General features: G+C 40.6%; 1 protein-coding gene across 1 annotated transcript in view; it reads left to right on the top strand.

The window, feature by feature from the left end:
• USP6NL (USP6 N-terminal like) overlaps nucleotides 1–22,722 on the top strand; it is a 99,250-nt gene that overhangs the window by 39,324 nt on the left and 37,204 nt on the right. Inside the window, exons 2-4 of the mRNA XM_052651090.1 lie at nucleotides 8,743–8,810; nucleotides 10,583–10,665; nucleotides 18,263–18,302. Coding sequence (XP_052507050.1) covers nucleotides 8,743–8,810; nucleotides 10,583–10,665; nucleotides 18,263–18,302 — 191 coding nt within the window. The remainder of the gene's footprint in view (nucleotides 1–8,742; nucleotides 8,811–10,582; nucleotides 10,666–18,262; nucleotides 18,303–22,722) is intronic.

Here is a 22,722-nt window from a genome sequence, read left to right as displayed (position 1 = left end):
GCAACAAGGTACAGACCTGCTCACAAGGAGGACGTTCACATCTCTCCTCAACCCCACTCACCCTCCTTGTTGAAAACTGGGGTTCTGTATAAGAATTTGAAGAAATGTATTCTGCATATTTAATGAAAAGTTTTAAAATGAGAGCATGACATTGTGGAAAATGTTGACACCATGCTACTTAGTGAGATAATAGAAATATTTTGAATGGAAAGGTACAAATCCTATTTATGCTGACAAATAAAAGCTAAAATTGAGGCTTTAGATTTGTTGTTTTGAACACTTTTATCGTCTCAGACAATGCATATTACCCGAGGAGGACTATGAAGATGTATGTGGAAGCTTGTGTGGCTCTCCTGAAGTGGAGGTTGGGGCATTTCTGAGGACCTTTGGGTTTACGGCCTTGGTTCTTTTCCTGAATTGACTTTCCGTCTTTGGCTGCCCCTGCCCTTGATCATGACTAGTTATGCTGTTTTTATAATTGCAGCTATGATGAGAATCTTGTTGTTATGTTGTTTCCAAGTTAACATGGAAAGAGGGAAGGAAGCCAAATGATTTTTCTAAGATTATTGCTCTAGTGGGAGAAGGAAGAAGGAGAGAAATGGGTTCTTGAGGTGGTACTTTTTTTTTTTTTTTTGATGAGACACTTGTTTAATGTGGAGTTAACAGAGTTGTGAGAGGCGGGGGTGGGACTGTGCTCGAGGGCTCACAAGCAACGGATCAGAGTCCCTCCCAGCGGAGGGGTAAAAGGATTGGAGGTTCTGGATCGTTCCTCACAGGACCACCAGGGGGAGCTAAGGATGTCAAAGTCTCCTGGGATGCCACTCCAGAATAAATTTGGTTGCAGAGCAGGCATATGTCACTTTAAGTGCCGAATTTAACTTCATCTCTCACAGAATGACCATTTAAAATAAGTGGTATTTCAGGTTCTCAAGTGACTGGTGTGCCTTCCTTTATTTTGTTTGTTTTTAGTTGTATTTTGATGTTTCTAGGATTTCTCCTCTGAGCATTCCTTCCAATCTTGGATCTAGAACACGGCAAGATAAATGCTGAAGTTTTTACCAGTGGTGCCTATTAAGATTTTTATTATTAAAAAAAACTTTATTATTGAGGTGTCTTAGTTCATAATCCGACTCAGTGGACATGAATTTGAGCAAACTCTGGGAGATAGTGGGGGACAGGGAAGCCTGGCCTGCTCTCGTCCATAGGGTCCCGAAGAGTCAGACACAACTTCGTAACTGAACAACTACAAGAACAAAGTCTGTACTAAGAAGGTGATCACAAATAACTGAAACATTGTTTAGGCACCATTGATACTCAGGGCCTCTTCTGTTTGAAAGATGAGATGGCGTTAAGGAACTCATAGACATGGATAATTTACTCAGGGAATTTCAGGAAAAAAGCACTTGCTGCGTGCATGCATTGCACGGGAAAGGAAAGCCAGCAGCAGCAACCCAGGGACAGGCTTGTATGTCTTATTTTCAGGCTGAAAGGTCTGTATGATAGTGACTCTGCTGTGCCCTGCGCACTGGGCACCGTTTTCCTCCCTGCAGCCTCTTTCTCTCAGTTTGCTTGTGGTTTCTGCTTCCTCATTTTTTCTGCTTGCCTTTGGTCACTATAGCTGGTTAAGCTCTTTACCTCGTAATGTTTCATCTTTAGCTCTCGTTACATATTGACTCTCTGCTTTATCCTAGTCACGTTCCTAAGAGAGGACTGATAGATGACTTATGTTAGTGCATTAGGAGACTTCACAGCTGTGAATGAGGGTTGAGGGAGATCCACTGACTTACTGGAGCCAACCTGGTCTCGCTATTCAGTGGCATCACGTTGGTATCTTAGTAACTGGCCACTGCGGTGGGAATCTTGACAGCATGGAAATTGGCAAATGCCACAAACCAGAGCTCACAGCCTGTACTTCTTCCCTCCGGGAACTGGTTGCTAAGCTTTTACTGGCATACCACTGGGTAGGTGTTGATATGCATAAGCTTGAAGATGCACTGTTAAGCAAGAAAAAAGTAAGATCTAGAATTATATATAGAATGGTTCTAGTTTTTAAATAGAAAAGGGACATTTAAATATATGTGCATGTGCATACATCCATGCAGATCCTTGTACAGTGTGGAGAAGTGCTTTGGGAGAGAATGGTGGCCGCTTCTAGGAGGGGGACTTAGGCTGGGAGTGGAGCGTACGCAACCGTTCAGATCAGAGTTCAGTTTCAGACACTGTGTGTGTAGTTGATTCTGGACATTAAAAGCCAATAAAGTTCTTATATAATTGTAATGTCAGTAGTCAGTATGGTGTACTCCAGTGTTAAACATGATGATGAGGTGTGTAGGAAGGAAGTGCAAGCCTGGCACTGACAGCGTCGTGGTCAGGTGGCTTCACTCGTCCCATGTGCATCGAATCCATAGCCACACCCCTTTGTATATTACTTCATATCAGTATTTGACCATGACCTTTCATCTCTCCCTGCTTTGTGTGTTCTGAGATTTCTAACAGTCCTCTTACCTCTTTTTGGTGTCTTTTATATGTAAGCATTTACCATATTGCAATAATACCGTGATCTGTATGTTGCCTAGCATCCACTTTCTTCTTGAAGAAACTTTGTATTCCCTCTTCCAATGCAGTCTCGTAACTCTCTAGGCAGCTACCCAGTTGGCATCTGGAAATGTCCAATTTTAGCCTCTGGAGATTTCACGGATCCAGTGTCTGCTCCTCATTTTGATTCTGTTAAAGAAAAAAATTATTCTAACACTTATTACAACAATAAAGAAGACTTTTTTCAGGGCTGTTGCAAGGAGTGTCAAGAATATCACATTAGGGGAGAAAGATAGGGCTCAACTTCAAGTACAGTAAGGGATTTATCATTAATTCACCAAATGAGGGCTTTGGTGGGTGCAAAGGGGGAATCTTGCTAAACCTGTGTAACAGGATTTTTGGTAGAGACAGGCCAGGGTTACTAGATATCAAGGGTGGAGGAGGAGAAATCTGACCAGATAGCAAAGGTGATTAGGTATCAAGGGTGGGGGAATTCCCTGACTTAGCAGGATTCTTGCTACAGCTGGGTGAGGCAGGCTGAAGACAGGATGGAGGCCAAGGTCAAGGCTTAGTAAAGTTTGGACAAGGAGAGAGTCTTTGTCAGAGAAAAAGGCAGTACACTGTTGAGGCAGTAAACTGTGAATCATTGTATTAGTTTCCTGTTGCTGCCTGTCACAAACTTGGCGGCTTAAAGCAACAAAATTGATCCTCCTACTGTTCTGGAGGATGGACGTAGTTACACTGGGCTAAAGTCAGGTGTCAGCAGGGCTGATTCCTTGGGGAGACACCAGGGGAGATGCTGGGATGCCTCAGGGTGGGGGGGTGGGTATGCCCTTGTCCTTTTGAGCTTCTGGAGGCTGCCTGCTTTCCTTGGCTCCTGTAAATGTAATTAGACTGGCATCAAATTTCTAATCAGCCAAAAGGCAACAAAGTTCTGAGGGGAAAAAAAATTATGAGCTTGGAATTCTGTATCTAGACAAATAACTGATTAAGTATGAAGGAAAAATAAAAACATTTACAGATAGTACAAGGTGTGTTGAGCTGAAGATTGACTCCCCACAAACACCCTAATCTCTGAAAGGTGTGGATGTACCTAATATGTCAAAAGGGATTTTCAAATGGGAAGGTGATCCTGGATCATGAAGGTGGGCACAATGTCATCACAGGAATCTTATGAGAAGAGGACAAGAAGATCAGAGGAGGGAGGAGATTTGAGGATGGAGGCAAGAGGTTGGAGTGATGTGAAGGAAGAGGCCAGGAGCCAAGGAAAGCAGGCAGCCTCCAGAAGCTCAAAAAGACAAGGGGACACCCGCTGCCCTGCACCCCCATGTCCTGGTTTATGATTTGGACTTTTAACCCTCTCCCTGAGCTTCTTGGAGAAGGAAATGGCAGCCCACTCCAGTATTCTTGCCTGGAAAATCCCATGGACGGAGGAGCCTGGTAGGCTACTGTCCATGCGGTCGCATAGAGTTGGACACGACTGAGCGACTTCACTTCACTTCATTTCACTTCTGAGCTTCTGAGATCTTTTGCCTATGTTGAATGTTACAACTGGCTTAAGCTTAAGTGTAAGTTAAGTTTGATTGTAAACTTAATTCATTAGTGTAATTAATGTGCATAAGCATGCCTTTCACATGGCTGTTTGCAAAGTAGTTTCCATATTGTAGGTCCCAACCCATTTTTTAAAATAGAAAGAAGGACACAATGAAGGGAAAAAGGCGAGACTCAACACTTCACAGGGCTGCCTTGCAGTAGTTACGCATATTGTATCATGAAACCTTATTTCACTTGTAAATGTGTGCTGTGTGATATATTTCCCAAACCCTCCAGAATTTAGGCATTTGCTTAGTGTCTGAAATGGGCTGAAGCTTTCACATTAAAAAGTATCATTAAAATTGTTATAAAATGTACTTGAGAAGAGTATTCATACTTAGTTTGTTTTAAATAAACATTTTTTTTGTTGCTCCAAGACACGTTTTGTTAAAAGTAGTAAGAATGTGGCTAGTTTTGAAGTGCAAGATTAAGGCTTAAAAGCCCCTGTTTGTTACTAGCTGGAATGCTGGGTGTAGGCTGGTGTGGCTCATACTTGGGATGGGGCCTGAGAGGCATGTTTTTACCCTCAACAAACATCATCTTTGTTTGAGTATCTGTAGTCTGTGTAACCACAGCAAGGTCTTTTTTTCTCCCTTAGACTATATCTCAGACCTTTTCTTTCTTGTGTTTGTTTCACAAATAGTTTAAAATAGAGCTGCCTTCCACTCTTCTGTTTGAGTTTGTTGCAGAATGTGTGAGGGACCACCTAACACTCTTGGTATGCTTGCAACTGGAAAGCAGTAATGGAATCTTGGTATAGATAAATTTACTCTATGAGGACTGAAGCCGTTAATTCCCAGGGCCAGACTGGTTATCTAACAAAGGGTAAAGTACTTTTTACGTTAAAATATATATTTATTTAACATTCATCTGTCAAAATGTGTACAAGGAAAAATGGTCTGTCAATTTTGTGTCATTGGACTGAATTTAAAATTTAAAACCTTAGAGTGAATTGTTTTTCACAGTCTGGGGCTATTATAGTTCAGATGGATGCTTGATTCTTAAAAGTTCTTATGTTTACATGGAATTAGAGGTGTTCTTAAAATGCTGTCATTAATTTCTTCTGTACACTTGTGCCCCGAGATGTTTTATATGTTCTTGAGTTTTTAATCCAAATGTCTTTCGATCCTTAACTGCTTAAAATGTGCCTCTTACACTTGAGACATTCTTATATTAGATGGAAAATCAATTAAAATAATTTGTTTGAATTTGAGTTGAATAGTGTGATAGGTTTCTTGTTTGATGACATGTGGTGTGAGTGCCCAGGACCACTACTGTTGTTTAGTGGTTGCCTGGAAGTCGGTGCACACTTGCACAGACACAAGACAGCTGCGATGCCCTCTGTGGTCAGTGTTTTTAGGGCAAACTCTTTGTTCTGCAGTGGAATTTCTAAATAAGCAATCAGAACAAAACCATAGGGGTTATTCTATTATAATTTTTAGTAAACTTCTCAACTGTAAATAAGACAGTGTAAAGCATAATTTAACTACATTGAATTCTGCATAAGGACACTACTTACTGGAAAGATGATTGCCTTAAATGATGTCTCTAAACTCAGTGTCGGGAAAGATTGGCATTGCCATTTAGTCTCTTCAAAGAAGCAGGTTTGGCTAATTTTATAAGATAAGTTTGACTTTAAATCTGTTCTCTTTTACATTTATTAATACCACAGCCTTTTCTCCTCATGGGGAAATAACAAGAGCTTTCTAAAGGAATTTAAGACTAGCACTTAATTGATTCAGAATCAACTGCGCTAATCATTTTGATCATTTTTCTTTCATAACATTAGAGCACAGTTTCATCCAGTTCCAGTACAGCCTCTATTATTGGCTAGGTTTTCCTTTCTAGAAATTTCTAGACTGGAGATGGATTCATGTATAGGATAGTATCTTAGAGCCACAAAGATGTTTTCTTGGGATGTTTTGTGTCTTCATTTCCCAGCTCTATACTGTTTCCAGTTCTTACCTTTATACTTTTATTAAACTTTCCCTTGTTAAGTTAGAAATAGAGTTGAGATTCCTAGGACTAGTAGCAGAAATAAGGACTGGTATAAAATACTTCCAAGAAAGCCCTCATTTATTGAATTTTGCCCAGTCACCATAGAAATTCATGCTTCGTTGTTCTGATAATAGAAATGGAATTTACTGTGTGGTCAGGGTTCCTAGTTTGAGTTTAATTTCTGTTCATTTGCTTCCCCTGCCCTTTTGGTAGCTGTATGAATGCAATGTGTTAAAACTGGGTAAAGGAAGAGGGGGAGAGGAGTTGAGGAAGGTTCCTAAGTCTAAAATAAGGTAATTCGTATGTGTATAATTGAGCTGAGTATGCCAGACTTCTGAATGCATCCCGTGTATGCCGAGTCACTTCAGTCATATCCAACTCTTTGCGACCCCGTGGGCTATAGCTGGCCAGGCTCTTCTGTCCATAGGATTCTCCAGGGAAGAATACTGGAGTGGGTTGCCGTGCCCTCCTTCAGGGGATCTTCTTGACCCAGGGATTAAACCTGCATCTCTTAGGTCTCCTGCATTGACAGGCGGATTCTTTACCGCTGGTGCCACCTGGGATGTATTAGTTTACTGAAAATCATTTTATCGGACCATTGTGTTATTTATTCACATCTCCCTCAAAGGTTCTCAACTGACACTTTGAGAAAAGCAGTGGCATAAACACTTTTTCCCCCAAATAAGCTTTAAGAAATAGACAGATTTCTGTTTTGCTGTTTTTACTATTATAAACAGCCTTGTGATTATCTCCTTGTCATAAATTCCTAGAGGTGGAACTGTTGGGTAAAGGAGATGCCTGTTTTGAAGATTTCTGATATGTTTTATCAAGACGCTTTCCAGAAAGAGGAGATGCATTTGTGAGTCCACCGAGTGTCAGTGAGGGCACATCTCCCCACACTGTATCGAGCCTGAGTAATGTCAGTGCATTTTGGGGTCAGTCTGAGATAGGTGCAAAGTTGTATTTTAAAACTTGCATTTCTTTCTGATGATTTGATTCCCCCTGGCCCCGCCCTGCATGTCTTGGCTTTTAAAATTAGCTTTTATTTTTGTCAGAACTTTACTTGGTGTAAAGATTTAGGATCTGTAAAACTTATTTTGAAAGATAATCTCACTTCCACACCCCTCCCCACCTGGCTGCCCACCCATAGAAGTAACTGCTCTCCTCCAGTCCCAGCTGATTGGTTTTGTATTTACTTCCAAAGCACTGGATAACATGCCTGAATTGCCACTTCCTGTTCTGCAGATTTAGTCATTGTCTCATGATTTCCTGCTTTGGAGGGTGAGGATGGCTTCTCTGCACTCAGCCTCTTACAGACACACATGCCTCCCTTCAGCTCTTAGGCACTTAACTTCTTTAGTTAACTGCTTGTTTTGAACACCACCTTCACCTCTTCTCTGGAACCTCCATTCCTGTGCCACTGAGGGCAAGGATTTAAAGAACCCCCATGTTGTCAGTTTAGTGGGGTTTTAGGAGGAATGGATATAAAAGTGTGTGCTCCATTTGCCATCTTTCACTGGACATCCTTTTTGTGTCTTTCAGTGATCAGTTAATAGAGTAATGGTTAAAATTATGGGCTGTAGATTCAATATCATCTGAATCCTACTTGTTTTGCTGTTTACTAGCTGTGTGACCTTAGACAAGTTGGTTAAAATCTTTAAACCTTGTTTTTTGTTTTCTTTTTTTTTCATCTGTGTAATAGAATTAACAGGATAAAGCCCGGAATTAAGTGTGATAAGGCACGTAAGGTCTCCAGCAGGATCTTACTGTCTGCCGGGCGCTTCCTGAGAACAGGTTTGTTTCTGCTGCTGTTGCTCCTGTGAGCTTCTTGCTCATGACCTTTGCCCAGTTTCCACTGGAATGCTTGTCTTCCTTCTTGACCAGAGGTGCCTTTTACATACGGCCGGTCATTGATCTTTTAATTTATGGGAGTTGGGTGTGTAATCATATCCATACTATTTCATATTTTGATCTCTACTCATTGTCAGACTACGTTTTTGAAAGCTAACGTGATGGGTAATAATAAAGAAGGGTGTGTGTTGTGGTAAAACTGCACATTATGATAATAGTTGGGACAGCTGATAAGGGGGACCTCAGAGGCTAAATGTAAAGAAATGATTATATTCATCATGTCAGAGAAATATGTTTTTAAAACCCTTAAACTCTATCTTGCACTAGTTTATTTTGTGAGTAAATTGCCTACATTTTTAAAAGCCTTCTTGAATGTTCTTCTCATCACCTGCCCAGGTGGATTTCCTCTGAAAACTTAGAACTCTCATTTCCAGTTTCTACTTTAATTCTTATTTCTATGAAATTAGATCCAAATATAACTCTTGAGGGATAAGATTTACATATCCCCAAGTTAATGCTGTGTTAACAGATTTGCTTTCCTTTGAGGGTGGTATGTAATATCGAAATAGTAGATATGTAGATATTTCAAAGTTGTAGTTATGGATACATAACTCATCCTTGTAAGTTTATTTTATTTTTTCTGATTTGTCATTTTAGGCAGCATCAATTTATTGTTTTATTTCCACTTGTTTTGTCTTAGTTTTATGATTAATTAATTTTATAAATCTTTAAGCAAAAGTTCACTGAAATTTGATCTCTCCGCAGATTCAAACCAGGATGTAGCACTGAAACTTGCCCAGGAGCGAGCTGAAATAGTTGCTAAATATGACAGAGTAAGTATTCATCATTACTTTTTAAGTAATTTTTACTTTCAAAAATATAAATAGAAGAGGGTTTGCTTTTTGGAGGGCTTAAATTACAGCGGCAGTTTGTTTACTTCCCATGACTGCTGAAGTCCTCTAGTTTCTCTGGCTTTGTCTACGTAGTTTCTCTCCCTCCATCCCTCTTCTCCAGCCACGCTGGTCGCCTGTTATTCTTCCAGGCTTGCTCCTGTCTCAGGGCCTTTGCACAGGCTGTTTCTTCTGCCTGGAGCACTTGTGTGCTAGATACCCTCAGGCCCTTTTGCCTCCTCTTTTTCTTTGCCCCTATGCTAGCTCTTAGTGAACTCTTCTCTGACCACACTGTTGAATATCCCCCTCCATCGCCTGGCTCTCTCTGTCCCCTTTCTCTTCTTTATTTTTCACCATAGCTTTTAAAATGTCAGCATACTTTTTATTACATTTTGTTGCCTGCTCGCCTACCTAGAATGTGAACTCTCTGAGGGTAAGAATTTCTCCTGTTTGATTTGCTCTTGTATCCTAAATACCTACAACAGTTCTGGCTCATAGTAGGTATTCAATAAATGTTTTAATTACATTAGTATATAGAGTTAAATACCCATTTTATTTAATTGATATGTGATATTGAAAATTGAAAACATTGATCTGAAATTTGAATTGGTACATGATGTATAATCTCAAGCTTTTTATCCTTACGTTAGTTGTGGAATCTGGCTTTTGATGCCCCAGAATATCACAACTGTTGACAATGTACATATGTCCTTACTAGTACCTTTTATCTCTTGAGATCTATAATGAGTTGTAGCTGTGATCTATAAATGTCATGTTCTATATTTATATTGGTTGCCTGTAGTTTTGTATGTTATTTTCGGTGATTTGTGAGAATAACAAGAACATGAAATTACAGAAGGCCATCTGGACTGTGCCCTACAGGAACATGCAGGCAGGGCTCCACTTAATCTGTTCTCAGTTTGTTTTTAAGTTGCTTGTTTGAAACATCAGACACAGTTTCCTATTATTATGACTAGGTTTTAGCATACTCTGCAAGAAACCTAATTAATTTATTTAACTGCTTAACTAATTTAAAACGAATAGAACCATCATTCATTCATGCTTGTGTGCATTTTTTTCCTGCGGTTAACACTAAGTGACCAGGTCAGGTGTCATGCTAGGCCTTGGGGAATCACTGTACCAATAAGAGTTACAGGGGTGCTTTGCCCACAAGGTTCTCAGGCGTGAGCTGACTGACTGTTGTACATACCCTCAGTGGAGACTCCATGGGACAGTCAGGTGCAGAGTGTGAAATGTGGGGGATGGAATAGGCCCTTTTGGGGCTCCTGCTCTCAGCGGTGCTGGTGCTCACAGCTCATGGGGCAGTGGGCTGAGGACAGAGCGCTGGGCCCGCCGGCACTCAGGGAAGCCAGCGCGGAAGGGTAGGGCAGGGACGGGAGAGCCAGGGCACGGTGGTGCCGTGAGGTTGCGTGAGCAACACTGATGAGTGCGCTGCAACAGTTCATCCGATGAGGATGCTGGAGTGTCCATGGACTGATGGTGGGAGGCCGTTTTGGCCTTGGGAAGGATGGTATTAGGGCCAGTGGAGAGGGAAGTGGGGAAGAAGAGAGGCAAAGTAGGTGGTCCGCTCTTCTGAGAAGTTAGGATGAAAAGGCGAGACGTAGTTTTTTTCTAACCCTTGTTTTTTGGTCTTTTTAAGAAATTATTCAGTTTTATACATTCCCAGTAACACTCTTCTTTGTCCCTTTCTATAGGGACGTGAAGGTGCAGAGATTGAACCTTGGGAAGATGCTGATTACCTTGTTTACAAAGTCACGGATAGATTTGGCTTCTTACAGTAAGTTGCATAGTTTGAAAGCTAGCTGACTTTTAAAATTATGTTTCTATCATCACCTATTGCATTGATTTTCTTTGTTTTTAATAGCATTGAGTGATTAAGACTCCAGGATTAGTCCTTCAGCCTGCTTTTCTTTTTTTTAAAGTTAAATTTCTGGCATTTTTTAACCTCTATGATTGAAATTGAACTATAGCTAAGAATATAATCTTTAATATTCATTGTGTTTTAAGAACAACATTAAGTGCAATAAATGAGTTGTATTAATAATTTATCAGAATTAAATGGAAATCAATAACAACTTGTATTTCAAAAATAATTATAAGGCATTTTATTTTATATAAGTGCATTTAAAAAATTATTAGCAGCCAGAACCTCAGTGTTATGTAGCCTAAAAATGAGCAATGGAAGAAATGCCATTTTTCTTCCTTACGGTTGGAAGTCTGTTTGTGTTATTGCTTCTCAAAATTAATTCCATCTATCCTGAATTTGTTGTACAAAGAGTTGAGAAAGGTCTGGTGCACTATAAAGTAGTTAGAGTGGTTTTGACCCTTGTCCTGCACTGATAGGGGTCTGCGGGTTCTGGTTCCAGCTTTGTTTAAACAGATTCCCTAGGCTGGCGACTCTGCTACATCTCTATAGTTCGTTTGGTTCCATACAATTTATTAATTACCTTTGCCACTTATTCACATTTTCCCCGGTCTCATTTATTATGAAGAGGAAAAAGCCAGGGATTTTTATTTTATGACACATGATTACATTTTGAAGAATAAATAAAATATTTTAGGGGGTTCCTGGCAGTAACTTTATAGTACTCAGACCTTCTTTTTCGTTTCCGTTCAGTTTTTTTGCATTTACAAGGTACTGGGTTGGATCATGTTTTTCTCAGGCTCTCAAGCAAACCGAAGCAGTTGTGGGAGTTAGAGAGTGTGTGCTGCTCTTCTGGCTTGGCTGGCCTCAGTGAACTATCTCATGCCTTATCTGTGAAACAGAAACCATTAACTGCCTGCATACTTGGGGCTACTTGAAGCTTTGAAGAAATAAAATGACAGAATACTACCTACAGGTCTAGACAAACCTCAGGTGTTGTTATGCTACCTAATGATACCAGCATATCCGAAATGTTCTCCTGAGTAGTTGCAATTAGAAGACTTTGAATTTCAGCAGACCAACAAGAGCAGTCTTTAACTATGATGAAAATACTATTCTTAAAGGAAACCCCCACTTTCACTTTTTTTTATAAGTAAATCATTCTTGGCCACAAATGTGGCCGGAGGTGATTTTTACCCTTGTGCGGGTTCATGTGCAGATCTGAGGTATGTGAATGCTGTTTGAAGGACACTTTGAGCATTTGGCACCATCAAGATCAGTGGGTCCCCAAATTTCCTGCATGTTAGAATTAGCTGGAGAATGTTTGTTTAAATAGATTTCTGGGTTCTATCTCAGATTTTGATTCACAAGGTGGGCTACAACTCAGCTGATTTTTGACCTCTCCAAGTATTTGTCATGGCAGTGAACCACTCTAAAAGATGTTTTTATCAAAAAATGGTCCAATACAATACAAAATAACATGAAAAGGGCTTCCCTGGTGGCTCAGAAGGTCGAAGAATCTGCCTGCAATGTGGGAGACCTGGGTTTGATCCCTGGGTTGGGAAGATGGCCTGGAGAAAGGAATGGCAACTATCTTGCTGTATCTCACTGTGCACACTGTTCGCTGAACCCAGGATAGGCAAGGCACGAGCTAAGAGGCTGGAAGAAGACTCGGGGAGCCGTAGGAACTGCAGACACATTTATTCTCTCCTCTCATGGCTGATGCAACAGACATAGCATAACCTGACACAACACAACCTTTCTCCTGGATGACGCAGCAGCTGTAGCAGCAGACACTATATTCTCCCCTCTCATGGCTGACCCAACGGACACAGCCAGGACACAGCACTAAATGCTGCTGCTTCCTAGCTCACGTATGCATACAGCACCTCCTGACACGCATGTTCAGTGGTATAAATGATCTCAGCTGTTACATAGTCATTATTTACAAAACGTGGGGCAAGAGGGCCTGAACATGCCATCTTGGCTAATTTGCTGTCTCCCCACAGCAACCCAGTCTAGTATTCTTACCTGGAGAATTCCATGGATAGAGGAGACTGGCAGGCTACAGTCCATGGGGTCCCAAAGAGTGGACATGACTGAGCAATTAACACTAACACATATGAAAACCTCTTACATTCCAAAAGGGCCTGTGAGTTACCTAAATTCTCTTTCCTCATTGCTTATAACAATTAGGTTCTGGCCCAGAAACCTAACCTGTATTTGGCAATCTAAAAATCACACTCAGTTATTCCACATTTGTTTTCACCTCTGTGCTCAGGTCCATTTGTCTCTAGTGGGAAATAGACCAGTGATTTACCTTAATAATATTAGCTCGTATTTATTGAGCACTTACTGTGTGCTGGGCACTGTTCTAAGCTGTTTACATGGATTATTCCTTTCTAAACCTCTTAGACATAGGTACTCTTTTTATCTTTCTTAAGATGAACGTAAGCACGGAGAGGTCAAACAGCTTGACCAGGTTCTGCTTGCAGTAGATGTCAGCTCCGAGGAACTGACTTTGGCAGCTCACGGCAGAGCCTGAGTTTGGAACTTCTGCGTTCTACTGCCTGTTACTATTACTCCTCTGTAGTTTTAATAAGAGAAGCATCAGTGAAGCTCTTTGAAATGCCTGGAGGAAAATTAAAGGGGAAAAGAAGAATGCCTAAGAAGGGGGCCTGTTTGAAATGATTCCTCTCCTGAGATGGACGCTTAGATAGTGGTGAGCTCACCCAGTTTTTGGAAACAAGGCCAAACCAGTTCTCAGGCCAGCCCACTGAATTTTTTATTTACTCTGTGATGCAAACCTAAATCAGGCCCCACGAAGGAAAATGATGAACATAGAAATGGGGTTTAGTGTGATGTTGTACTTTATGAAATTTCACACAAGCATTGATTTTTGTTTACAGCGCCTCATTTCAGTGAGACACTCTGTTTCAAGGTTGCTGCTGGTACCTCTGATCACTGGTCACTGAAGACTGGGTTTTTCTATGCTGTTGAATAAGTTACCTGGTGCAGGCATCTAGACCTAGCTCCCTGTCATACCTCGATCAAAAGAGCGTTTCTTGCTGCTGTTTTAGTTCTTTGTAATTTTTTTATTGGTTCTATGGTAAACATGGGTTTTAAGTGTCAATAAAATGATGTAAAGTAACTTTGTAGCCTTCTCTGAAGGCTGCTGACTTCATGTATAATGACAGTTTTTGTAACTTAAATTACTTGTTATATGTGAAGAAGGATGACCATAATTAACAAACACTGCACAGGACTAACTTGGTTTTATAGCAGATTTCACAATAAATATAAAAACTGTTGGCAAACCAGCCTGGCTTGCTGGTGGAACAGGATCATCTTTGTTTAGTATGCAGAAATGGGAAGCTGTCCCCAGCTATGTGCCTGTGATGCATCTGGAGAGTGGAGAAGTCCAGCTTATTTAAGAACTTAGAGAACTTTCAGCATTTGAACTTTCAACTTTTTTTTTGTTTTCTTTTTTCAAAAATAGTCACTGCTTAACAAAGAATGCTTGGTATTTGGATAATGATAGATAATGCTTTTAGGCCACAAGTTATTAATAGAATTACAAGGAAACTTTTTCAAAAAAAGATAAAATTAATACCAAGCCTCAGATTTTCAACCACTTCTTAAAAACATGTATACATTGTCTGAAGTTTAGTATAACTATATAAATACTTGAAATCCAGAATAATGGCATTTTTGTTAAAGAGTATCTGTTTTAATGACAGGGCCTTGGGAACTCCTTCTACCCATCCAATAATTTTGACTAATTTTGACTAGTGTTAATCTAAGACAAAATTTGCTACAACATCTAAAGTGAAATTTAGTCAGTATATTGAGCTAACTGATTTTAACAAGTTAGTTAACTTTTAAGTTTCCAAATGAAACTTTATCTTATAGTTACAAAAGTACTCAACCTGAGCTATTGAAAAACCGCAAGTACATAAAATCTAGTAATTCCTTTAAGCTTACTAGCAGATTGAAAAAACAAATAGATCCAGGTAAGGTCCCTGTATTTCCAGCTGTGACTGTAGTTGTTTTTACTGAGTGTATTTCTGCGAGGCATAGCTTCTTGCTGTCATCTTGGTGTTTTCTTTAAGCAGTCTGTAGGTGCCTCTTTTCATTAGAGGACAAACCTTTGTTTTCTAAAGCAGGAGTAGGCATACATTTCCATGAAGACTAGATCTTAAGTACTTCTTGGCTTTGTGAACTGTATGGTCTTTGTTACAGCTATTGAACTCTACCGTGGTAGCATGAAAAAAAGTCATAGACAATACATAAATGAGCATGGTGGTGTTCCATAACATCTTATGGAATGAGCTTTTTGGGCAACCCAAAGTGGCTTAAAGACTTGAGCATAAGACCTGAAACTCCCAAAAGAAAACTTACGTGGTACGCACTGACTCAATGGACATGAGTTTGAATAAGCTCTGGGAGTTGGTGATGGATAGGGAAGGCTGGTGTGCTGCAGTTCATGGGGTTGTAAAGAGTCGGACAAAACTGAGCAACTGAACCTGAAGCTCCTTGTCGTTGGTCTTGGTGATGATTTTTTGGATTTGATGCCAAAGCAAAGTCAAACAAACAAACAAAAAGCAAGTGGAACTACATCAAGGTAAAAACTTTCTGCGTAGCAAAGGAAACCGTGAACAAAAGGAAAAGGCAGTCTACTGAATGGGAGAAAAGACTTGCAAATCATGTGTCTGATAAGGGATTAATACCCAAAATATATAAAGAATTGCATAACTCTAGCCAAAAAAACCCTCCGAACAATCCAAGAATGAGCAGAGGGTCTGAATAGATACTTTCTATTCAACAAATAGATACTTGATGCACAGATGACGAACAAGTCCATGAAAATGTGTTGAGCATAACTAGTCATGGGGCAAATGCCAAGCCAAATCACAGTGCAGTGTTACATTGCTCCTGTTAGAATGGATATCACCAAAGAGACAAGAAGTAAGTTTTGGCAAAAATGTGGAGAAAAGAGAACCCTTGCACACTATTGGTGGAAATTGATGCAGTTGCTATGAAAAATAGTATGGAGGCTTCTCAAAAATATTGAAAATAGTACTGCCATCTGATCCAGCAACTTTAACTTTTGAATATGTATCTGAAAGAAATGAAAACACTAACTCAAAAATATATCTGCATCCACTGTGTTCATTGCAGCATTATTCTCAGTAGCCAAGACACAGAAAGAAGCTAAATGTCCATCAACTGATAAATGGAAATGTGACGTTTATCTACAGTGGAATATTATTCACCCATAAAAAAGAAGGAAATTCTACCACAACAAATTCTAGCAACAACAAAGAGAAACCCTGATGGAATTCTACTAAGTGGAATAAGTCAGAGAAAGGCAAATGCTCACTTGTATGTGAAATCTAAAAACAGAAAAACCCAAACTCATCCATACAGAGAACTTACTGGTGGTTGCCAGAGGTGGATTCATTCTTTAGCATCTGCCTGACGCAGACCGTGTAGCTGAGCAGATGGTTCCCATCTTTCCACAGACACATGCAATGCTTGGTTCTGGTTCAGTGTTGACAGCAGGCACAGTTAGGCCTGTTAGTCTTGTCTGGTGAATGGGAGGGTGCTGAAGAACTTGACCTGTGGTGGCAGCCAGAGATGGCACTTCATTTGCAGTTAGGAATGTTCAGTGTTAGGATATGTTCAAGTCAGCCACGCAGAAGGTTGCTCTTGCCCAGGGCAGCCCACTCACCCCAGAGATACCACTCTTGGTGCACCCAGAGGTTGCCAGATGTTCTTATTCTTTCAAGATGTCCCTGCTGACCCCATCACTTAGCAAGTATGTTCCAGTGATGTCCACAGGCCTTCTTCTGCCAGTCAGTGAAGAATGGATGCGTGCCATTCATACATCACTGACCCAGTAATCAGATCACAAATTAGCAGGGAAAGTTAGACTAAGAGCATAACAAAAGCTATTTTAAAAAGGAAAAGAAAAAGATGAGTAGCCATTTATAAAAAAGCAACTTATATTCTTCAAAATTTCTTTTCTTCTTGAGAATTAATTTCTTAGCCCGTTTTTCATACACTCTTGCACAACTTGAATATAGATACAAATCTAAGTTTGAACCCACTGGGTTAGATACTGCTAAGCATCTCTGTATTAGGGTGAGTGATGGTGACTGAGTGAACATGTTAGCTTTCTCATCTGTGAAATGAGGGTTGTACCAGCTCTCTGAGGTCTCTTTCAGCTCTTAACACTCTGTGGTCAGTTTTGTTGCTATAGCTTTATGCTTCACCTAAGAGCTCTTCAGAGTAGCAAAATAATGCTTTTGAAAACACTGGTGGGAGGCGAGAGGGGGGGTTCATGTTTGGAAACTCATGTACACCCGTGGTGGATTCATGTCAATGTATGGCAAAACCAATACAGTATTGTAAAGTAAAATAAAGTAAAAATAAAAATTGAAAAAAGAAAACACTGGATACAACATGTGTTCTTAAAAGTGTTACTATCAGGTATGAAGAGAAAGGCAAAAATATGTATAGATCTTGTCAAAACCAGACTTCCCTGGTGGCTCAGATGGTAAAGAATCTGCCTGCCATGCGGGAGATTTATTTCCTTATACTGATTGTTTTGAACACTAATTTGTTACGGGCTACAGTTGGAGACAGAAAGTGGAGGTGATGGTCTTGGGTAGAGGTGGGCAAATGATGGCCTGTGGGCCAAATCCAGCTCTCCACCTGTTTTTGTAAACGTTTTATGGAAACTAAGCCACGCCTGGTTTACATGCTGTCAGCATCTGCTTTCACAGTATGACATCAGAGTTGAGCAATTATGAAAAAGACTGTATGGTCCACAAAGCCTAAAATATTTGCTGTTTCAGTATTTACCTTTGCAGGAAAGGGTTGTTGACCCCTGGACTAGAGCAGTCTTGTCCACTGGAACTTTCTGCAGCCTTTGTGGAAGTGTTCTCACTGTATCCATACTGTTCAGTGTGGTAGCTGAGTTATGGCTTGTGAGGCTGATGACTAAACTTTTAATTTAACTTCATTTTATTTTACATTTATTACACCTGTGGCTAAAGATGACAAGATTGGGCAGAGTGGGCCTAGAGATCTGAAGACAGGAGGTGTGGTTCCAGTGTTGTTGAAGTCTCTCAGTCATGTGTGACTCTTTTGCGACCCCATGGACTGTAGCGCTCCAGCCTCCTCTGTCCTTGGGACTCCCCAGGCAAAAATACTGGAGTGGGGTTGCCATTCCCTTCTCTAGGGGATCTTCCTGACCCAGGGATATAACCTGCGTCTCCTGCATTGGCAAGCAGATTCTTTAACACTGAGCCACCTGGGAAACCTGTTTACAGAATAGCTCATTGTTTTATGTTGAATGTGGTGGAATGGAAGCTTACATAACTCTTGTGATGACAGGTAGATGGTTGGACATCATGTATACCTACAGATTTATATATATATATATATATTTTAAATTTGCCCTGATTTCAACTATTTCACACCCATTGTTTTTCCTTTGCAGTGAGGAGGAGCTCCCATATCACAATGCAGCTATGGAACGGGTAAGTCCAGTTCTGTGTTCATTTTTTGTTACCGAGGAATTACATTCCTCAGAGGAAGAAAAGTTGCCACTTTTGTGATTGAGGGTGCCTTTATTACCTGTCAGTGCTGCTGTCAGCATTCAAATTTGACCCTCTGAATATCACTGTAAGAAAATAGTTAAATTAATGGTGAAACAACTTTAGATTTTATGGAACTTGTGTAGGTACTTGGAAGAAAGGAGGGGTGGCCCTTAGCAGAGCCTGCACGTGGATGGTGGTTATCCATCAAGGCCGCCTCGGGACGTGGGCCTGGTGAGAGCACATGCTCAGGAGCCCAGACCCCTATGCTGTAAGGCTGCCTGGGCACCTTTCCGGCACCACATGGCTCCTACAGCTCTGGTCCAGACCAGCCGCTCTTTGCAACACAGCTGTGTCACGAGGTTTCCTCCGCATCTCCCACAGATGACTGCAAAAAGAGTTTGCTGTAGTCAAATAAGTATGTTTGCATTTTAAAGACTTAAGTCTTATATATAGTAAACCTGGCAGGCTTTGGTAACTGAGTGGTTCCCCTTTCTCATCGCACTTGGCTGGGGCCTGGCTCCACAGCTGGGTGTGCTGACATTTAGGGACTGATCATTCGGGGTCCCTTGGAGTCCCCCTCCCCGCCTCCCATTTTCTCATCTACCAAAAAGATGAACTGTAAGGATTCATGAATGGAGAGGGAGACTGTTGATCAGGGACACTAGTCTGTTCGTTTATGTTTGATGGGTAAACGAGGCTGAGTTTCACAAAATGGAGGTAAAATTGGTGCTGGAATTTGAAAAGCATTTTAGGGAATCTAAAATCAAAATCTTCTGAAAATTAATACTGTAGTATAATGTTGGATAAAATTGCTATTTTACATATGCCATGTAGAGAACCATGTAGGTATTTCCTGAGGTTGAATTCTCCAGTGACTTCCTGATTCTCTTTGTGTCATAACCTTGATGTTTGGCCAAAGGAATTTCTTTTAATAAAGCTGTATTACTGCTTAGCAACAATGTGTCAAGCGGGGGCCTAGAATCAAGGCAGTAGCCTGGAATATCAGGAAAACATGACATGGTTTCTGTTTCTGTAATGCTAGCTGTTCAGCAGTGACTGGAGGCAGGCCTGGGGAGACAGTTGACGGACATAACCGTGGCTTTCAGGGCCTGGTATTCATGTCATGCGAGGGCAGTGCTGCTGGAGAGAAGGCTGGTCCCTGAGGCCCTGGGTTGCTGGAGAGGGAAGTGTTGGTGCAGCAGTTTCTACCAGCTCCACTCCTGGGGAGCTTGTACCGCCCCACTTGCACATGGACACACAGGGTGGTTCCACCCTCTGGCCATCCTCTCTGTTAGTGCCCTGACTTGGCTTATCCTTGGACCCCCTGGATCCCATCACTGTTAGGTCTTCAACCCCCTCTCTTCCTGCCACAGGTCAGGACCTCCCCTGTCCTGCCTCTTCTGAGCTAACCTTCCTGTCCTGCAGCGCCCGTGTGGCTCTGTACAACTGGGGACGACTCCCAGCCGGGATGAATGGCTTTACTTTGCATCCAGGATCTCAAACCTCAGCTGCACGTTTATGCTGCCTGGACTCCATGCCATGCCTTCCTGGTGAATTTCTGCTCCCAGTTTAGCTAGTGCTCTTTCCTCTTCCCTCTCAAGCCCCCAGTGCCTCCTCCTCCAGCCTTGCTTGGCTGATGTGCTTGCTTGTGCTTCTCATTTCTCATCCCTGTACTGTTGCCCCAGGTCATCAGTTCCCAGCTCCCTCCCACACTGTGATGTGGTTGGTTGACCTCTCACTCTCACATGTTCTTTTTTTATTATTATTATTAATTTATTTATTTTAATTGTGGCTAATTACAGTATTGTAGTGGTTTTTGTCATACATAGACATGACTCAGCCATGGGTTTGCATCTGTCCCCCATCTTGAACCCCGCTCCCACCTTTCCCCCCATCCCCCCTTTCAGGGTTGTCCTAGTGTACCAGGACAACTGGTGTTGAGTGCCCTGTTTCATGCATTGAACATGGACTGGTGATCTATTTCTCATATGGTAATATACATGTTTCAATGCTATTCTCTCAAATCATCCCACCCTCACCTTCTCCCACAGAGTCCAAAAGTCTGTTCTTTATATCTGTGTCTCTTTTGCTGTCTCGCAGATAGGGTCATCGTTACCATCTTTCTAAATTCCATATATATGTGTTAATATACTGTATTGGTGTTTTTCTTTCTGACACTTCACTCTGTATAATAGGCTCCAGTTTCATCCACCTCATTAGAACTGATTCAAATGTGTTCTTTTTATAGCTGAGTAATATTCCATTGTGTATATGTACCACAGCTTTCTTATCCATTTGTCTGCCAGTGGACATCTAGGTTGCTTCCATGTCTTAGCTGTAGTAAACAGTGCTGCGATGAACATTGGGGTACATGTGTCTCTTTCAATTCTGGTTTCCTCGGTGTGTATGCCCAGCAGTGGGATTGCTGGATCGTATGGCAGTTTTATTTCCAGCTTTTTAAGGAATCTCCACACTGTTCTCCATAGTGGCTGTACTAGTTTACATTCCCACCAACAGTGTAAGAGGGTTCCCTTTTCTCCACACCCTCTCCAGCATTTATTGTTTGCAGACTTTTTGATAGCAGCCATTCTGACCAGTGTGAGATGGTACCTCACTGTGGTTTTGATTTGCATTCTCTGATCATAATGTTGAGCATCTTTTCATGTGTTTGTTAGCCATCTGTATGTCTTCTTTGGAGAAATGTCTGTTTAGTTCTTTGGCCCATTTTTTGATTGGGTTGTTTATTTTTCTGGTATTGAGCTGCATGAGCTGCTTGTATATTTTTGAGATTCTTTGTCAGTTGCTTCATTTGCTCATATTTCTTCCATTCAGAAGGCTGTCTTTTCACCTTGCTTATAGTTTCCTTCATTGTGCAAAAGTTTTTTAAGTTTAATTAGGTCCCATTTGTGTATTTTTGCTTTTATTTCTATTGCTCTGGGAGGTGGGTATAGACCCTGCTGTGATTTATGTTAGAGAATGTTTTGCTTGTGTTCTTCTCTAGGAGTTTTATAGTTTCTGGTCTTACGTTTAGATCTTTAATCCATTTTGAGTTTATTTTTGTGTATGGAGTTAGAAGGTGTTCTAGTTTCATTCTTTTACAGGTGGTTGACCAGTTTTCCCAGCACCACTTGTTAAAGAGATTGTCTTTTCTCCATTGTATAGTCTTGCCTCCTTTGTCAAAGATAAGGTGTCCGTAGGTGCATGGGTTTATCTCTGGGTTTTCTGTTGTTGTGTCAGTACGATACTGTCTTGATGGCTGTAGCTTTGTAGTGTAAAGTCAGGCAGGTTGATTCCTCTGGTTCCATTCTTCTTTCTCAAGATTGCTTTGGCTATTTGAGGTTTTTTGTATTTCCATACAAATTGTGAAATTATTTGTTCTATTTCTGTGAAAAATACCATTGGTAGCTTAATAGGGATTGCACTGAATCTATAGATTGCTTTGAGTAGTATACTCATTTTCACTATATTGATTCTTCTGATCCATGAACATGGTATATTTCTCCATCTATTTCTGTCATTTTTGATTTGTTTCATCAGTGTTTTATAGTTTTCTATGTATAGGTCTTTTGTTTCTTTAAGTAGATTTATTTCTAAGTATTTTATTCTTTTTATTGCAATGGTGAATGGAATTGTTTCCTTAATTTCTCTGTTTTCTTATTGTTAGTGTATAGGAATGCAAGGGGTTTCTGTGTGTTAATTTTATATCCTGCAACTTTACTATATTCATTGATTAGCTTTAGTAATTTTCTGGTGGTGTCTTTAGGGTTTTCTGTGTAGAGGATCATATCACCTGCAGTGAGAGTTTTACTTCTTCTTTTTCAGTCTGGATTCCTTTTCTTTCTTTTTCTGCTCTGATTGCTGAGGCTAAAACTTCCAAAACTAGGTTGAATAGTAGTGGTGAGAGTGGGCACCCTTGTCTTGTTCCTGACTTTAAGGGAGATGCTTTCAGTTTTTCACCATTGAGGATAATGTTTGCTGTGGGTTTATCTTTTATGGCTTTTATTATGTTGAGGTATATTCCTTCTATGCCTGCTTTTTGGAGGGTTTCTATCATAAATGGATGTTGAATTTTGTCAAAGGCTTTCTCTGCATCTATTGAGATAATCATATGGTTTATTACATTGATTGATTTGCAAATATTGAAGAATCCTTGAATCCCTGGGATAAAGCCCACTTGGTCATGATGTATGATCTTTTTAATATGTTGTTGGATTCTGTTTGCTAGAATTTTGTTGAGGATTTTTGCATCTATGTTCATCAGTGATATTGGCCTGTAGTTTTCTTTTTTTGTGGTATCTTTGTCTGGTTTTGGTGTTAGGATGGTGGTGGCCTCACAGATTGAGTTTGGAAGTTTACCTTC

This window comes from Budorcas taxicolor, chromosome 13 (assembly GCF_023091745.1).
Source record: "Budorcas taxicolor isolate Tak-1 chromosome 13, Takin1.1, whole genome shotgun sequence".
NCBI lineage: Eukaryota > Metazoa > Chordata > Mammalia > Artiodactyla > Bovidae > Budorcas > Budorcas taxicolor.
This window is presented reverse-complemented; position numbering and strand designations above follow the sequence as displayed.